The sequence below is a fragment of the Panthera onca genome, chromosome B4, assembly GCF_046562875.1.
Source record: "Panthera onca isolate mPanOnc1 chromosome B4, mPanOnc1 haplotype 2, whole genome shotgun sequence".
NCBI classification, from domain to species: domain Eukaryota; kingdom Metazoa; phylum Chordata; class Mammalia; order Carnivora; family Felidae; genus Panthera; species Panthera onca.
In genome coordinates this window covers 10,201,449-10,221,260 of record NC_138345.1, presented here as the reverse complement: position 1 = coordinate 10,221,260, position 19,812 = coordinate 10,201,449, and the positions used below count along the sequence as shown (strand labels likewise).

The following is a 19,812-nucleotide window of genomic DNA, read 5'->3' as shown; positions in this document are numbered from 1 at the left end:
CGTGGAGCCCTCGCTCACACTCCAAGTGTTCTTATAAAACACCTTTCGGTAAGCCACCGCTGAAATGGAATGCTCTCAACAAATGTTCTCTTAGGGCAGTAACACCTTAATATAGACTGCATTTAATAAAACTGGTAGTGATTCTAAAAAGAAAGGAAGGAGGAAGGCATAGGCAGAGAAAATGTCTGGAAGAAATTTGCAATTAATATTTTACAAGACATTTAGATTCTGATTCCTCCTTGCTGTTAAAATTTAAGAGCTTTTCCAAAACTGTATTCCTCTCTGTTATTACATCCTTAATTAAATTAATTTATACAGTGAATGCCCTAACGATACTGCTGTAGGTTTTCAATCAGAAAGCATTACTGAGAGAGACAATATGTTTTAAGACCTTGAGAAAAGAACAACGTAAGGCCCAGTGCTGTCACTGGCATGGGGATGTTTGGTCCTGGACATGTGATTATTGAAAAGATCGTGGTAGTTTTTCTGTGTTTCGATTAAGGTCTTTGCTTTATTTTTTAATTAAGCTAAATTAGGTCAGTGAACACAAAATGAATCTCTCAAGTTGCCTCTACAAGGATTTTTCTCTCTGGGCAATACAAGGGCAGACGATGACATTTCTATTGACTAATTCTACCAGTTAGGTTGTGCCATCCTAAACAAAAGAAGCTATGTGTTAACCCGACGTGCCAAACTTGTCAAGGCAGAGGCAACCAAAATCTGTCCGGGAACACCAATGGCTCAGCTGTAGAAAAAGTCAGGCTAACAGTTCTGCAGGAAACACAAAGGTTCCCCAAGAAGCTCTGCCTGTGCAGACACACGGAAGGTTTTCTTTTCAGGTGATGGAAGTCTTACTCACTAGGCATCTCAAGGGCTGGCAGACAGGCATGCAGGCATGAAATGCCACAGCTTAGTGCCCGCAGCTTACTGCATACAGTAGGCACTCAATAATTATTAGTGTTTTGTTAATCTAATGAGATGTCAGGAATAAATAAGGCAGCGTGCCTGAGATGTGATCTGCTGCCTAAGCGTCAAGCCTCCGTTTCTAGAGGAGAGCTGGTCACGCCAGGGAAATGCCATCCAGAGGCTCAGTCTTTGCTCCTCCCTGTGCTGAGCTGTTGAATTTGCTCCCTATTCCCAATACTGTATTTCTAGGTTTATGACGAGCATTTCTTCCTTAGTCACATGGCGTGAAAAATGTGTCCTCAGTGACTCTGCACTGTTGAGTAAGACCCTGGTCCTTTACCTCATCACCCGTCCTCTATGGAAAAGGTCTCTATGACCTGTACACGGCACGAAGGAAGGGTGCCTTCCAATAGAAATCTAAGAGCAAACACATTCAACTCAATAACAGATGGTCCCATCAGCACTTTGTCCTCTGCCATACTGAGTTATTTGTTTCTCTCAAGACCCAAATATGGTCCCTAAATATCAATCAAGTTTGGTTGCATGATAAAAGTTCCCTATGATACATAACATCAACTGCAGAAAAAAATGAAACAGGAGGGGTGGGGGGGCGCGGAAGCCTCAGTGCTATTTGATCTTGTTTTCAATTGAAAGTTTTGGATACTTTAGAAAAAAAAAAAAGGCATCAAGTGCCTTTTTAATGGACTTTATCCGCAGGAAAAATGATTACAACCAGAAAAGCTTTAAAGTGTCAGCTGGTGATGCATTTTTCTTTATCCCTTTTATTTTTATTCAGAGAGAAATTGAAGGCATATGGCAAAGTGCATCATTAATTTCTTATTAATTTCATAATATGAAGGCAACCAGTTAAAATAGTAGTGCTACAACTTTAAATTACCGAACTCACTTGGTATTTAATGAGAGATTTAGCACAGCAGGGTTTCTGTTAAATTAAGTTGTGCCTTCACATCACAGTGGGAAAACAGGTGTATATTGGTTTAGAATTATGGAAATGTTGACTAATTCCAAGGCTTGTAATCAAACAGCAAGGCACCCTGTAATATTTTTTCCCCTAAAATAAGCATTAATCTTTCATGTCTGGTCCCCCTGCCTCCTGTCCACCAAAAGCTCACAGCTGAAAGGAAACTACTTTCAGGTTTTGCCTATAGCTGTTCAGGGTGATGTTTATCAGATAAAGGTATACATAAATGCAAGATGTGAAACCCTGTTCCCAGTTACCTAATTTGAAGCGTCAAATGTAGCTACAGTGTGTGCACTGTGAAGGCTATCAGCCTACAAATCAGACCTGTCTTCTCAAAATTTCCACTTAACCTGCCCGAAGTCATTGGGCAAATGAAACTGAACTGGATTAAAGAAAACCAAAACAATCCCCAAACCATCTTTTCCAACTCCAGAGTTCTTGCCCTTAATAACATATCTCCAGCATCACCATTCGCGACTTTTGCATGTAGAATTTTTAAGAAGAGAAAAACAGATAGATGCACCAAATTTTTTTTTTTTAATACGGAAGATGCTACTTGTTTGCTAAGAAAGGGTCAGGATAAGATGTCCCCAACAGAGGCAGACTTAGTCCCTCGTATGTTTTTCAACATGGCTCACTCATCATATTGACTCTGGGTTTCTTGAGAGTGTCTTCACCCGTAAGGATGGCATACAGGTAGCTGTTCAAGTTTCAGTGGAGCACATGAATTCAAATTACCCAAGCTTTGCATTAGTTTAAAACAGAATGCGATTTGGCATCAATATACCCTAAATGCTAAATAAATTCATCATCTCAAGTACTTTTTTTAAACATACCTAGAACGGATTTTGTGTACGGATTACTGTAAAGTATTTCTTTTCAAAAGTGGGAATACAAAGTAGCCTTTGGGTTTGATCAGGAGACTGAGAAATTTAAACAAGAATATCCTACAGTTGGCCGAACCAGTCAATATTTGCCTTGGTTGGGGCGCCTGGGTGGCTCAGTCGGTTGAGCGTCCGACTTCGGCTCAGGTCACGATCTCGCGGTCCGTGAGTTCGAGCCCCGCATCGGGCTCTGGGCTGATGGCTCAGAGCCTGGAGCCTGCTTCTGATTCTGTGTCTCCCACTCTCTCTGACCCTCCCCCATTCATGCTCTGTCTCTCTCTGTCTCAAAAATAAATAAACTTAAAAAAAAAAAAAATTTAATAAATATTTGCCTTGGTTGCTTCATTTGAAAATGTGACCAAACACTGTAACCTCCTAGAATTTCCATTGGAGAAAATATTTCCATTTATAAGCAAAATAAATACTTAAATAATAAAATTATTTCAAATAATACTTAGGGGTGCCTGGGTGGCTCAGTTGGTTGAGTGTCTGACTTCAAGCTCAGGTCATGATCTCGCCGTTCACGGGCTTGACAGCTCAGAGCCTGGAGCCTGCTTTGGATTCTGTCTCCCTCATGCTATTTCCCTCTCTCTCAAAAATAAACATTTAAAAAGATTTTTTTTTTTTAAAATAATACTTAAAAGTCATGGAGCAAAGCACTGAAATGTACTAAAAGCTGCCTTACTAAATAAAACCACTTAAAGGGTTTGAGGAAGAAGTCGTGAAACCGGGACAGAGAATTCTGGTATCACATGCTTGCTTTTTTGAATCTTCCACTATTTGATTTGCTCTAAGGAAAAGGGAGAAGCCACAGTGGTGTGACTGAAGACCAGGGTTCATAATTTAGTACTTTCGGGTGACTAATGTTTTGAAAACTTTTTCTTGAGTATCTTGCCGTGACAAATCCCATGAAATTTTCAATGGATCTAAGGTAGCTAAGCAAATGCGTGTGTGTGAGCTTGTGTGTTCGTGTGTGTCTACAGAGACAACAAAACGACAGCTAGAATTATGCCCTGGAAACATCGGGGACACTGGGTTATCTTTCTTTTCTTTTGATCAAAACAGAGTTCAATAAAATCATTGTTCTGCTCACCACACCTTCTTCATTATAACCAACGCACATTGTCATGACATTGAATGAACTCATAACTGATATTTGGGTCAGTTGGGAAAACACCAAACAGCCCAGGAACTTTATACCAGCATGCAATAAATAACACTGCCATGAAACCCCAGAAATAATGTATTCTGATGAAGCAGCTAAACACAACATCAGTTCGTTTCTTGTCAATTGTACTAATCGTCCAATATTACCAGGAAGGAAATGGCAAAAAATTGTGAAGCTTTGTATTTTCCGTTCTCTATCAACACGAAGTCACAAATTAGGCATTAAAACATTGACTTTGTTGTTAACCGCCACTGACTATTGAGAAACCATGAGGAGGTTTAATATTATGGCCATACAGGGTACATTTTGCCCTTTCAAAGGAAAATCTAAGACTAAATTTCAAAAGGGGTTCCTGGTGAGTAAAAGCTTTTCCTTTTCCATCTGCTTCTGTCGTGTGTATCGGGGTTTTTTTTTTCCCCTTTTAAAATCTCAGCCCACCCAATACTCTTTGGCAGCCGCTGCTGCGCAGTGGGGTCACTCTGATTTTCTAACCAGGGGACATACTATTTGAGAACTCTTTCCATCAGCATTAATGCCAATGCTCCTTTATGGGTCGGCCAGCTGCTTTGGCTACTGCAGGGGAACAGAAGGGTTAGCACACACTCCTCAAAAGACCAAAGTCATTTTTGCCACTAGAACCTTCAGTTGAAAGGACCATTTTCAAGCAATAAAGTGATTTTGGTACAAAAGTAAACCGACTCACCCCAGGTAAAGTTTTAATATTGTGCAGTGCATTCTGGGCCTCAAGTGCAGCTTTTCTTGTATAAAATGTTACGAAACAACAACCTACAGAGAGAAATGAAAAGGTTTTAGAAATTTCTGTGAGTGCTTTGCTTAGATATAATGGAGACTACGGCGAACAAATAATCTACTTAAAAGGATGCACAATTTAAAAATAATCAAGTGCATGAGAACAGTAATAACATCTAAAGCATTTACCAATGCCTTTCACCCAAACCACATTTATGAGCTTTACCCACGTTGGAGATCAATTCATAACTCTATGCACCAACTACCTGGAACACAGCTCTTCAGGAATGAGGGCAGAAGTGGTGGGTGACGTGTTAATGGGGCGTGTGTAGCGAGTACAGATGGAGAAGTGTTTAATCACAGTGACAAAGGCAGAAACTTACAGCAACTATAATTTCCTGAAGGGATATTCTAGAACGTCACACTTTTGAAACACTCTCTTAAACCCAATAGTTTAGACCACTGGCTTATAAGGTTCTTAAAAGCTAAAAGAGTGCTTTATTCCTTATCTACACCATGGTATCATAATGCAAAGGTCCATATGAGAGATACTTAGTTTTTGTCGGCCAAAATGAAAGACTATTTTAACCAGTTTGGAAATTTAGTTACAGGACGGTGGTCACGTCTCCAAACATCTGTTTGGACACACTGTCCCATGTATTGTTAGATACGGCTATAGCACATCAATGGGCAACCTTCTGATTCCTTATTTCCAAGAGCTGATGGGAGTCCAGGCTAAATGCCGCCCCCCCCCCCGCCCCCCCGGAGAGGCCAGCAAAACCCCTCTTCCTAACCAATGTCCTCTACCAAAGAAAATGGTGTGGAAGCCTTAGACCATCACTTCTGTCTTCTGAAGGATGGCTGACCTCCAACCTGTAGCTAAAGATACTGGTTAAGGTAGCTGCTTAAATCGGATAAAGAAACCAGTTAAGGATCTGTTCATTAGCATACAGTTTCTTAGCACAATTAGGCTCAGGAAAAGGGAGTGGACAAAATCTTTAAAAATTTAACGTGGATGGAACTGGAAGGTGTTATGCTGAGTGAAATAAGTCAGAGAAAGACAGATACCGTATGTTTTCACTCACAGGTGGAGGGGGGAGGGAAGAGGAAAAAAAAAGTTAGAGAGGGTGGGAGGCAAACCCTAAGAGACTCTTGGATACGGAGAATGGACTGAGGTTGGATGGGGGGTGGGGGAGAGAGGAAAGTGGGTGATGGGCATCGAGGAAGGCACTCGTTGGGATGAGCACTGGGTGCTGTATGGAAACCAGTTTGTCAATAAATTATGTTAAAAAAAAAATAAAAATTGAAAGAAAAAAGATGCTGCCTCTGAGCTGTCTTTGTAAGCTGGACGGAGGAAAAAAAAGTGGGGAGATGCACTCATGAAGACTGTAAATATTTCAGCCTGACTGTACTGAAGGGTCCTCAAGCACGGAGCCACAGAGTTGGGGCGGGCTTTGAGAGGTCCTCGTACACCAAGCAGAGCAAGGAGCATGAAAGAAATGCGTAACTGAGGCATCGACCTCGGTTCTGTTTTGGGGAGTGAAGGGGGTATGGCAAAGAGCTGGAAAACATGGCACAGCTGAGAACAGGGGGTTGGCATCATAAGCCAGCAGAAGTGCAGAATCATAAATTGGCATTCTGGTTTTTCAAAATAAAACCTCATTCAAAATGGACAGAAGACATGAATAGACATTTTCAAAAGAAGACATCCAGATGGCTCACAGACACAGGAAAAGATGCTGAACATCACTCCTCGTCAGGGAAATACAAATCAAAACCACAATGAGATACCACCTCACACCTGTCAGAAGGGGTAAAATTAACACCACAAGAAACAACAGGTGTCAGCAAGGATGCAGAGAAAGGGGCACTCTGTTGCACTGTTGGTGGAAATGCAGACTGGTGCAGCCAATCTGGAAAACAGTAAGGAGGTTCCTCAAAAAGTTAAAAACAGAACTACCCTATGATCTGGCAACTGCACTACTAGGTACTTACCCCAAAGAGACAAAAATACAGATTTGAAGGGGCACATGCACCCTGATGTTTACAACAGCATTGTCAACGATAGTCAAGCTATAGCAAGAGCCTAGATGGTAAATCAACTGATGAATGGATAAAGAAGATGTGGCACACAACGGAAAATTACTCAGCCGTCAAAAAGAATGAGATCTCGCCATTTGCAATGACGTGGACGGAGCTAGAGTGTATTAGGCTAAGCAAAATAAATCAGAGAAAGACAAACACCATATGATTTCACTCATGTGGAATTTAAGGAGCAAAACAGATGGATGTATGGGAGGGGGATAAAAGAGAGAGAGGAGGAAACAAACCATAAGAGACTCTTAACTACAGACTCTTTAAAAGCACAAACTGAGGGTTGATGGGGGGGAGGTGGGTGGGGGATGGGCATCAAGGAGGGCACCTGTTGTGAGAGCACTGCATGTTGTATGTAAGGGATGAATCTCTGAATTCCACTCCTGAAACCAATATTGCACTGTATGTTAGCTAGAATTTAAATACAAATTTGAAAAGAAAACTCACTCAAAAACGTAGGGGAAAATAAAGTGCAGTTCCATTCCTTCAGCCTTCCTAAATACATCTATGATGCTTCTCCTCGTTCGGAAAAGAAATTTGGAAACTTGTTGTAGATTTGATTTTGTTTCAGTCTACTGAGATTAAATATACAAAACCTCACCTTCTAGAGAAAGCAGAAAACAATCATAGCTTCCCGGCACTCATACCACATGCATCCAAGGATTAGGAACTCCTAAAATGTAGGCATTCATTGGCACAATGGAAGAAAGTGAACATTATGCAGTTTCTTGAAAGAATCACAGACAGGGGCGCCTGGGTGGCTCAGTCGGTTAAGTGTCCGACTTTGGCTCAGGCCATGATCTCACAGCTTGTGAGTTCGAGCCCCACATCAGGCTCTGTGCTGACAGCTCAGAGCCTGGAGCCTGCTTCAGATTTTGTGTCTCCCTCTCTCTCTGCCCCTCCCGTGCTCATGCTCTGTCTCTCTCTGTCTCAAAAATAAACATTAAAGGGGTGCCTGGGTGGCTCAGTCGGTTAAGCGGCCGACTTCGGCTCAGGTCATGATCTCGCGGTCCGTGAGTTCGAGCCCCACATCAGGCTCTGTGCTGACAGCTCAGAGCCTGGAGCCTCTTGAGATACTGTGTCTTTCTCTCTCTCTCTCTCTCTGCCCCTCCCCAGCTCACACTCTGTCTCTCTGTCTCTCAAAAATAAACATTAAAAAAATTAAAATCACAGATGGACAGACTGACCATTTTTATTTTTAGCATGCTTTTCGCTTCAGCTATTCTGACTTCTTTGCCCAGAGTTATGTGACCTGATGGTAGATTTTTTTTTTTTTTTTTAACAAAACTTTTTCAAATTAATGAGTGGCTGTGGCTTCAGTGGCATAAAGTGAACCCAAGATGAGCTATAGGATGTGCTTAGGATCTAGGAGTAAACTTTTTTTTGTAATTTTTTTTCAATGTTTATTTTTCAGGGCAGGGGGGAAGGGGCAGAGAGAGAGAGACACAGAATCCGAAGCAGGCTCCAGGCTCTGAGCTGTCAGCACAGAGCCCGACGTGGGGTTCAAACTCATGAATGGTGAGATCATGAACTGAGTGGAAGTCAGATGCTTAACCGACTGAGCCATCCAGGCGCCCTGGATCCAGGAGTAACTTTATTTATTTATTTATTTATTTTTTGTGTTCATACAACATTGTATTTTTTTTTTTTATTTTTTTTTTTTAATATATGAAATTTACTGTCAAATTGGTTTCCATACAACACCCAGTGCTCATCCCAAAAGGTGCCCTCCTCAATACCCATCACCTACCCTGCCCTCCCTCCCACCCCCCATCAACCCTCAGTTTGTTCTCAGTTTTTAACAGTCTCTTATGCTTTGGCTCTCTCCCACTCTAACTTTTTTTTTTTTTTTTTTTTTTTCTTCCTTCCCCTCCCCCATGGGTTTCTGTTATGTTTCTCAGGATCCACGTAAGAGTGAAACCATATGGTATCTGTCTTTTTCTGTATGGCTTATTTCACTTAGCATCACACTCTCCAGTTCCATCCATGTTGCTACAAAAGGCCATATTTCATTTTTTCTCATTGCCACGTAGTATTCCATTGTGTATATAAACCACAATTTCTTTATCCATTCATCAGTTGATGGACATTTAGGCTCTTTCCATAATTTGGCTATTGTTGAGAGTGCCGCTATAAACATTGGGGTACAGGTGCCCCTATGCATCAGTACTCCTGTATCCCTTGGATAAATTCCTAGCAGTGCTATTGCTGGGTCATAGGGTAGGTCTATTTTTAATTTTCTGAGGAACCTCCACACTGCTTTCCAGAGCGGCTGCACCAATTTGCATTCCCACCAACAGTGCAAGAGGGTTCCTGTTTCCAGGAGTAACTTTAAACAGGGAAGTCAAATCCCAGCTTCCAGCAACCCACTATAAACACCCTAAAGAGAAAAAAAAAAATACCAACTATGCTTCACTGGGCTTGCTAGAGTAAGAAAAGCACAGAGAGACATAACCTCTGCTTTCTGAAAGCTCCTAAGAGAACCTCGGTAACGCCTCCCCCTCTCCCTCTCTCCCTCTCCCCGTCTCACGGGCTTACAACGTTGGCTGCCGGAGAAGGGGCAATGGGGGAGGCCCCTGACTTCAGCCTTGGTCACCAGAGCTTCAAAACTGAGGCAGAGTCTGATGCTCTCAAGCAGACAGGTTTTGGGAGTGGGACACTTAGGAAAAAGACTGAGGGGTGGAGTGGAAGCTGTGAGGCTGTAAGTCTCGCCAGGAAAGAAGGCAATTCACAAGCCGAGGAACACAGGCCAGCGTGGCCAGGCTCAGAGCTGAGAACGGAGTTCATTCTGGCCCACGGGGACCGTGGAAGGGCAGGGGCCCCGAACACAGACAGCTGAAGACAGTAAGATGAAAGCAGCGAGAAGCACGATGATCCAAGTGAGTGAACCCCATGTGTGGGGACAACGGGAAGAGCTCAGACCAATGCGCGATGCTCTTGGGAATAAAGAAAGCTCTCCTGCCTTTAACCCTGCAACAGAATCCCTACGCCTTCTCACTGCCTGACATCCACCAGGAAGGTGCAGTTCATTTCCTACTTAAGTATTAAAATGCTGCCCTTGGGGATGGAAACATCTAATCGTTCCCAGCTATTTACATGTTAGTATGAATCTGGTTAAAGCGCTTTCCTTTTGAACGACGTTCTTAGTGAGCACAAGGTGTTTGTGGGTGTGGGTGTCACTGTGTGTGTAGAAAGGGCAAGTCTGAAGCTGATGTCAGAGTGATGCGGCATGGGGAGACAGAGGGGAGAGGAATGGGGAAAGGAGCCTCATGTCCAAAAGGGGAGATGGGAAGATACCCCAGATCTCAAACACTTTCCAGTCTCACCCAGGGCCCACTCTGCCTGTACAACTGCTACGGTGAAATCAGGGTCACCTCAACAGACCCCCTTCAAATTGTGCATAGCTCTCGCCTCCCTGACTCTATATCCGTTTAGACAAGAGTTTTTAGAGATTACGCCAAGATAAGCTATGCTTCTCGTTGTAACGCACAGAAGAATATTCTGGCTAACATGGTGATGTTTCCCGACCCCAACCCAACAGCGCAGGCCCCTCAGACTCCACTAACAGACTTGGCATCTTGGGAAAAGGTGTCCCATCTCCAGATGGGCATAGCCCCTTGCCATGGCCCAAGGCTTGGTGAGCGGGGTCCGGGCTGAATTTCTGCCTCTACCTGTGGTCTCAGCTGGGCACCCGCATGCAATGAACAATTTGCACAATCGTGGGGGTTCCGGGGGGAAGACATTAGGATTGGGAATATCACCCCAAGATTCTACTTTTGGTTTCACACATTTGGGTTCCTGAGTGACTTAGACAGAAACATCTTACTTCCTCTGTACCTTAGTTAGTTTCATTACCTCTCAATCAGTGAATAAAAACCAGGTCTGCCTCAACTCCTTCTCAAAACAACACGGCTATATAGCCGAAGTGTTCCATTCACAACACATTTTTTTTTAAGTCCAAATTATTCTTTGCTTGCACTTCATTCAGCATGCATACTAATTCACTGAATAAAAACAGTGTTTGATTAAAGTTATCTTAAAATTTATGGTATGTGGAACTACAAATTTAAGTAGCCACCTTAGATACAGCAATGTGTGGTTATTCCCCTCAAGAGACACTAGTCTGTATTAATCCAGAGTAGAAACGTGCTTGAAAGACTCTCATTTCTGGGAGTACCCTCCTGGCTAACAACCATAGTCTTTTTTCCTCCATCCACCACTTGACATGCCCACTTGAAACCTTAGATGCATTGACCCACACAGATTATTTCAACCAAGGAAGGGAGAGATAGATTATTTGCCCCGATGTGGTCATTATCATGGCAAAAGGGCCGGGGGCTACTAAAGATCCCAGGAAATCCATGAAGGTTCAACAGAGTTGGAATTTTCTTTCTTGCCTACCCTAACTGGATGTACAGCTGTTAAGGGAACCACCTGTCTCTTAGATTTCCCTATGCCAGCTGTAACTCAGGTCTGAAATTTACTGGATTCATTTTCAGGTCAGCTGCAGCACCAGATGGCTTAGCAATCCGATTCGGGGGATGGACCTCCCCCCTTTAGCCCGTTTCTTTTTCAAACACCCTTGTAAGGTGGGCAGTTAAACACCGACAACGGCCACAGATGCCCTTCAATGGTCAGCGGCTGTGGCAGGCACCAGGGCGGACGACCCCTCAGGGGTCAGCATCACTCTGGAATGCCCCTCTCTCCCTGCCACCGGTGGCGGTACCAAAGACGGTTCTGTTCCGTTTCAGAGATGGGAAGTGACCTGGCAGGTGCCTCTGGGGGATTAGCAGAGACTAACGCAGTTTGATGAGCCGGGTGCTTTGGCCACGTCTCCGCCCTCCGGTTTCTACTCAACGCCGTTGAGTTGTGCTGTTTCCCACGTTTCTTCCTTGTCCATTTCACACAGTCTCACACGCACGTGGACTGTACAACTCTCGCCACCTTTATCCACCCATTCAGGGGGTCTCTGCCCGTAGCAGAAATTTTGAAAAGATAAACATGATGTTCTCCCCACAGATTAATTTATGGTTGTCCCATGGTAACAGGGTTTTTTTTTTTTTCTTTTTGACAATTCATTGTATCAGTTAAGAGCTCTGGATTTAAGAGCCCCCCCGCCCCCCAAATAATAACCCACTTTCCATGGCTCTATTTATCAACACCTCCCCATTGCTCCTCACCACAGCTTTTTAAATTCACGGCTGCCAGTAGGTTCGGTGGTAAAACTTGGGAAGAGGTTCCAGAGCCAAATACCAGCGTGTCAGGCCCACACAGAGCCTAACACGTCCACCAGTGAGGACTCCTCTACTGATCGTGAAGAGATGCTGAGGAGTCTGTGCACATCTTGGGGAAGGGTAACGCAGTAAAGCTCACTGGCCACTCACATCTCCCGAGGAATTCACTCTGCTGCTTCACTTTGGAACATCCAGGAAAGCTCCCAGGAAGGCAACATAAGATTAGCTTTGATGGGCAAGAAGGTCTAGAAAGATCTTGGGGTGCCAAGTGCCGTCTATGAAGGGTGACCAGCGCAAACCTCATGGTGAGCCTCTGTGGGTGGTCAGTGAGCCCCAAGTGGACACTGGGCCCCGAAGGAGTGAGTCAGGGAACTAGGGGCCTTTGGCCACCCCGATTCCCACAAGTTGACAAGGCTAGCAATCTGATGGCATGTGTTCGACGTGTGAAGCAATGCGCAATCAGCATTATAATTGTGCAATATGATTAGGCATCTTGTCTCGGAAGGTGCGGGAGGCAATTCCCACAGAGGCTAAGTGCATATACTCCAGACAGAGTAGTTGCTGTCTATAACTCTTCACAAATAGTTTCTGCTGTCACCCAGAGTTCCCTCAGGTATATTGCCAGCTTAATTGCAGAATAATTTGAGACACTGTGAGGAGGTTTTTGTTGTTTCCAAAGATAAAGCCCCAAGCAAGACAGGCCAATGGTATCTACACACACACACACACACACACACACACACACACACACACACACACGTAGCGTATTTAAAATCATAAAGACACTCAACTCTACTGAAAGATTTTAATTTTAAATGATCAAGTAGATTTATCCTCAAAGAAACCATCTGGATTATCACAAATCTTTTCAAACCACAGCTGTTTCTCTTGAAAATCTTTACTTGGAAACTCTTGGTAATAATACTCACTGGGGAAAAAAAAATGCATTGCTTATGTAGACATAACCACTTTATATCATGGCTTGCCCTGAGTGAAACAGCACTGTATGTCTATTCTTCAGTGTGGAGGGCAGTGTAGACACAGCCCTTGGGGAATGATACCAAAAACCAGATTAAAAAAATTTTTTTTAATTATTTACTTTTGAGAGAGAGAGAGAGAGAAAACGTGAGTGGGGGAGGGGAGCACAGAATCCGAAGCAGGCTCCAGGCTCTGAGCTGTCAGACAGAGCCCAATGTGGGGCTCAAACTCACAAACTGTGAGATCATGACCTGAGCTAAAGTTGGATGCTTAACCAACTGAGCCACTCAGGTGCCCCCAAAACCAGATTTTAAAACCAGTTCTGCCCTTAGGAAAATCGACAACGTACTCACTGAAGAAATTTCCTCTGAGTTTTCTGAACCTTTCCATATGAGGGGGAATGACTAAGGGTTAATGCTGTAGAGATGCCATTTTAAAAAGGCAGCGTTATCTTTTACTCTAAAGTATGGATGATAAGGCAGTTTTTACTATAGAACCCAGGCTTAAAGATGGGAGGTCAGTGACTTGAATGGTCTTCAATTATTGAAATAGTCACTTGTCAACCCTAGGGTTGAAGTCTCAGACCCCAGGCCCACAATTTACACTCACCATGGCACAGGGGCCAGCCCTCTGAGAAGCCCCTCATGACTCTCCTGGAGCCACCAATCTCCTGGACTGAGGAAAATGCTCCTTGAAAGGCACTCTCATAAATGGGAGAAAGGGCCTTTCTGGAATGTTCTAGTCCTAACTGTTGATTCTTTTTTTGATGCTATTCTTTAGTAACATCTTAATATGGAAAATTGTGGAACATCTTCTGAAATACATAACTCTTTCATATTGTTATTATTACTGAAGAGTAGCATCATGATGGAAGAAAGAAGGCAAGGAAAAAAGTAATTTCCCACAACTCTGGCTAAGCTGATAAAATAAAAGTATTTCATGTGTGGAGCTTAAGGTGTTGTGCACTGAACAACTGTCTCCCCACGTGAACTCCATCCGTGGGGTAAAGAGCAGGGGTTGTCCACACCTCCAAGGCCATTCAACATATCAAACTTACAAAATTTATCTTTCCAAATCTAAGCAAATAAACCCTTGAAGACAACTAGAGAATGATCACCTGATGACTGAACACTATACTTATTTCTTTTAAAAACAAAGTTAACAGTTCTGGCAGACAAATTTAGCTCAAGATATATTCGAATTCAGGACATCGACAAAGCCATCATGTAGTGAATTGAGAACTCTTTTAAAGGCTGCCTTTGAATTCTGAGGTGCCCCCAGATCAAGGGACCGAAGGCCCTGGAAGGCTAAATCAGTGAACCCGCTATGTTTTTTTCCCCCTTTCTGTGAATGAAGCTCTCTTTTGTACACACATTTGTAAGCAAAACAGGTGCCTGCTTTACACAAGTCCCCTCAATTGGGATCTTGGCTTCTGGTCAAGTCGGTAGCACACGATCCAGTTTAAGTCAAAAGAGGACATAGTCCCCATACTTGATTCCCCGGGTAATCTATTTTCTTCCTCAATTTTAGCTTCTATAGAGAGAATTTAATACTTTTTTTTCAGAGTCCAAAGGTTGTTGATCTAAGTGGTACATTTTGTGCTCAAGTAAGTGTTCCACATGCGGGAGGTTTAGATTCTCAATCATTGGCCTCACCTTTGCCAAGACCCCCGACTTTCAGTTTCTACAAAGCAGTTAAAGGTTCAAAAAGCCCCATCAAAAATCCCCTGAATTAAAATTTTTAAAACTTAGCAATGACCTTAAAAAAAAAAGACAGAGAGAGAAGTAATTTTCCTGTGGCTGGAAGGTTGACATTTCGCATCTTGAGGAAAAAGACAATGACAGAATGTCATTCTTCAAACGTAAGCAGACTTGAACCAGTACCCTGGAGAGGCAGGCATGTAGCCCTTTCCTCAGCTAGAAGCCCACCCACCAAGAAACAAGTCCCCAATCAAATGCAACATTGTTAACTCATGGCCTCCAAGGTCCTAGCTGTTTGTTCCCTCTCAGGCCTCAAAATCTGGCTTGCTTTAGGGGAGCTCAAGATAGGACCAAACCATTAATGCTCTAATTTCACCAGCTACGTTGAAAACCCAGCCCCCTCGCTGAGCACGTTTACGTGCTCCTGTGTGCGAATTCCTTATGGAAGCTCTTCTGGACGTGGGTGTTGAACCAGGCTGGCTGCAAGGACAGAATGAGAGACATGAAGTAAAGGAATAAAAAAAAGCAGCAATATGGGGCGCCGGGGTGGCTCTGTCAGTTAAGCGTCTGACTTCGGCTCAGGTCATGATCTCACGGTCCGTGAGTTTGAGCCCCGCGTCGGGCTCTGCGCTGACAGCTCGGAGCCTGGAGCCCGCTTCGGATTCTGTGTCTCCCTCTCTGCCCCTCCCCCGCTCATGCTCCATCTCTGTGTCTCAGCAATGAATAAACGTTAAAGAAAAAAATTAAAATAAAAAAAAAAAAGCAGCCATCAAAGCAAACATTAGGTAGCTATGGGAAAGACCTGCAAGAAAAGACATGAGTTTTGTTTCGCACTCCCCTCCTTTTCTGCTTTAAACTCAAAACTAAGGGGAAAAAAAATCAGAGGACGTTAAGGGGGCACAGCTTTCTCTGGGCTTCGGTACCGTCTCCTCACGGAACTTTACAACCAGTTAATGCTAGTAACTTGCCTCTCCGTCACCCCCAGAGGTAGTTAACAGACTACCCACAAGGGGCTAAGAGCAAAGGCATAACCATCTCAGTCACTGGGGACTGACCGCACTCTGCGGTGTCCACGCTGATCACCAGGGTATGCCGTCAACCACCTGACGGGCTCTGCCTTCCTCTGAGACCCCCAGAACTGCCGCAGCCCGCTTTCACGGAGCCAGAAATACCTTTTTATAACCTAAACCTTCTGTCTGAAACTTCAGCCAGCCTTCCGAGACCAACTTTTCACCCCCGTCTATCTAAGAGCGGGACTTCCCTAGCTACCCAGCGCAAACGCCACATCCTGTAGCAATCAGCGTTTAACGGAACCGCATCCAATCAGCTTTGCTTTACGGAGTTTGAGTGAACTGGTGCCCTGATGTAAAAAAAAAAAAAAAAGGCTTACCACCTGGCCATTACCTAGGAAGCAGGGGGACACCGCTGCCATTCTGCTCTCGGGGGGGAGGGGGGGACCCCACCGCTTGGATCGCCAGGCGCAATCCTGAGGGAATCCCCCGGGAACCTCAGGGACAAAACGGGGACAAAGCATGGCCGGGTGCCTGGGGCTCGGATGCTGCGTTCCTCCGAGAAGCGAGAAGCGTGACTCACGTCCCCAGCAGGGTTACTTGCCCTACAACAAACTCGAGCCGGCCGTTCAACCCGAGGACACAGAACGTATGTCACCCACTCCGCACAACCCCGCCCCGCTGCCCTCAGACCCTGCACCTGACCCACCGTGACCACCTTCTGTTAATTGGCCACAAGATCTAGGCCACCCCCAGCCTCCTGCTGTCCTGGGGACCTCACCTGGAGGATCTGTCTCCTGGTACCCCTAGGAGTACTCTCTAAATCTTCGGCCAAGAAAATGGAGGGTTCTTTTTTTTTTTTTTTTTTTTTTTTGACCTAGATTAAATCTACCGCATTTTTAAGCCTTTTGGGAAAACAACTGAGGAATGTGCACAGCTTTGTGTGCATTGCAACGCTTCCTCACCATTATTATGTAAATCCCAGCAAGAGCACTGCAGAGACAGAAAAGACATCAAGGGCAAAGTTTCTGGAATCGGCTCTCTCTCCCTGTCCCCGGGCCTCTGAAAAAAAAAACCCACTTGTGTTAGACCACTTCAAATGTGTAACAGCTGCAAAGGTATCTGAAGAATTTTAATGTCACCTTTCCCCCAGATAGGCCCATCACTGCATTTAGCCGTTTCGCGATCGTTCCCACGCTAGGCAAGGGAAGGCCAGATGCCTCGGTGCACGTGCTTGTCAACGAGCCATGGCAGACAGGGCGGAGCAAGCAAGCAGCCTCCTTTGTGGGAGAATGTCATTAGATCTTGGGGGTGCAAGGTAAGAGGCAAACTGCAGATTTGGTTGCATTTTCATTTTGAAAAGACAAATTCTGGACTTAGAAGGAGGACTGTAATTTTTCTCTGAAGGTAAGAAAAAAATAACTTTAGGTTGAGTCTGATAAGCCAACTGGAAGGCCACATGGGAGTAGTCTCCCTAAAACCGGTGTGACTGGCCGGGCAGGCCTCCTCAGAGTTTTGAGGCAGCGATGGGTCCCCGTGGGGACGCCGTGGGGACGCCGTGAGTCTGCCGTGGGGACGGCAGGAACTGTTCCTTCTCCCGGGGCCCAACGAACAGAGATAACTTCACACGAGGAAGGCATCCCAGGGTTAAATGTGGTAGAAGGTAGTTCTAGCTTGAATCCAATTAAAAAGGATTTAGGTTCTAAAGTACTGAGAGACCTCATTAAAAGGAGGTTTCTAATATAAGTTTATTTCGTAGGATGCATTCTCTGGAGGACAGGATGGCATTGTAATTAGGAGCCTAGTGGCAATGAGAGTAAGTTAAAATCATGTCTGTTTTCCTAGGATTCTTGACTCAGCACGCTGGGCTACATGATGCTTTGTGGCCAGACCAGCCTCCCAAGCGTCAGCTGCATGATCCTGCCTCAAGTGCGCTCACGGACACCTCGAGCACAGGCCCCTTGTCGTTAGCCTGAGTCAGATCAAGCGCGGCTCAGTTCAGCACTCATCTGCAACATCGCCGTATCCTAACGTTTCACGGGCCTGTGCGAGGACTTGTCTCAATCTGAGGTAGAACCCAGGTGTTTTTTCTGGAATCAGAATGTGGAGAGTCGTATCTCCTGCCTTACTCTGGTCTTTATGGTCACATTGAAGTGGAGACGCATAAAACTGCGTGCCGGCTAAAGTGAAGATTTGAACTGATTTTAGTGCTTTTCCTGTGGTACAGGACTCTGAAGAGCCGATATTTATGGCCATGATAACTGTCTCTCTCACTCCCATGACAACTGAGTCATCCTTCATGTGCATGGAGATCAGGGAGGGAGATATTTTTACAAATTGCCTCGAACAGCGAAACTCAGAGGAGAAACGCGCTTTTGTGGCCAAGTATAAATTGATGTTCCAGGGATAAAAGGCAAGTATCCTTGGGCCCAGAGTTCTCACGGCAGAGAGAGACTATGTCAGTTTTCAAAGTGACACGGATTTTTCTGTCCTTCATTCATAAAGCTTCCCAGGAAGGGACACAGTCCCCCCTAAATAGATTTTTCAGACTGACTGGGTGTTTGACAAATGTCTTTAAACCTCTGCTTATTTATAAAATGGGATGAGTTAACAGCAGCTACACCACAGGGCTACTGTATTAAAAAGATAATTTATGAAAATGTGTAACACAGCTCTTGACTTATACCTCAGAGTGCTTAGTAAGTGGTAGAGATTACCACCTTAAACTGGACATGTTCCTCCATAAAGCCCCAAGCCCAGAGAGACAGGGGAGGGACGAGACGGCATCAGCCCAACATTACGCCAGAGGAAACCAAGGTACCGGAAGGCAGCATCGATACACGTGTCACAATCTCACGCTGCTCCCTGCGGTGTCTGGGTAGAAGGGGGACGAGTGGGCGTCTTCGGTAAGCGATGACCATTCACCCTTTAATAGGGTTTGGAATTGATTTTGTTGTCTTGCTTTCTGAAGTAATTACTTGGAACTAGCCAAGTTCACCCATTTGCATGGCCTTTGAGTCTTGTGAACACCCATTTTGGTGGCCTCTACAGTGCCAATCAATTTTAATGGAATCATTTTGATGACTTACCTATTCAGGGTACGACAATATTTCTGCCAAGCTGAACACTTGATGGCACTTCCCCAAGAGGCAAAAATTCCCTAAAACAGTTTGTTATTTGAAATAAAACCTGTTGCATCTAATGGGCACGCCCGGGTTTCACTGTTATCAAAGGAGTTTAACCACAGACTTATCACTTCCCTTTATCTCAGCAACAACAGAGGAGGGAAAACAACAGAGACACTAGGCTGCATACAAGGAGGGGGCACTCTAAACGCCCAGGATCAGGGGAGGAAAGGAAGGAAAACGTCAGGAAGAGAATAGGGTACATGTGTCCAGAGCGTGTTTAGGCACCTCCGGAAAAGGGGATCCCAGGGGCTGGACGGCATTTTGAGAGTTACCATTACAACGAAAAGACACGAGAATAAGATCACTGACCGCCTGATAAACTGTCTCTTATCACAGTTCAGGTGTGGCTGCATTATCATGCCACCGGAGGTCCCTCAAAGCTCTAGGAGGGCAGGGGGGACATGTCGTGAATTTCCTCGGTCCCCTTCACAAGGCATAGCACAGTGTCGGGCATCAGGTACTTTTTAAATACTTCTTGATTGATTGTCCTGGGGCCATCTTCCCATCTGCCCGCCCCACAGCAGCATGGCTTCCTTTTAGATTTTGTGTTACGAGCCTTTCCAACTGGGGCAACCTGAGATAAAAACTGTCCATGCAACACTCCGTTCGTTCCTGAGAAAGGACTCTGGTTTAGTTGACCAATGTCTGAGCTGAGATAGGTGTGGTCTACTGGTTGGGTCAGACAGATTTTGTTCTATCCATTTAGCAAGATACTGTCTACAGAGCACATAGAGCTCATGGAAAAAATTAGCGGCTTTTCTTCCTTCTACTGTAGGATGGCACTGTAGGGGTACCAGGAAGCTTCCTCTACATCTAGGGTGACTGGAAGATCTATCCCAGTGGGGACAGTTTGGAAAGCGGAAGGGGGTAATTTAGGGGTTATCCTGCAACAGCAGAGAAGAACGGGGGCTACCGTAG

General features: G+C 44.7%; 1 protein-coding gene across 14 annotated transcripts in view; it reads right to left on the bottom strand.

Moving 5' to 3' along the window:
• Positions 1-19,812, bottom strand: part of CELF2 (CUGBP Elav-like family member 2) — an 844,193-nt gene that overhangs the window by 112,125 nt on the left and 712,256 nt on the right. For 11 of the 14 annotated variants that reach the window (XM_078450445.2, XM_078450438.2, XM_078450442.2 and 8 more), the window contains one exon: positions 4,644-4,726. The exons of 1 other annotated variant lie outside the window; for it this stretch is intronic. In XM_078450445.2, coding sequence (XP_078306571.1) covers positions 4,644-4,726 — 83 coding nt within the window. Of the gene's footprint in view, positions 1-4,643; positions 4,727-7,231; positions 7,503-16,671 lie in introns of those variants that run through there. 2 more of the 14 variants (XM_078450448.2, XM_078450447.2) reach the window with 2 other exon arrangements.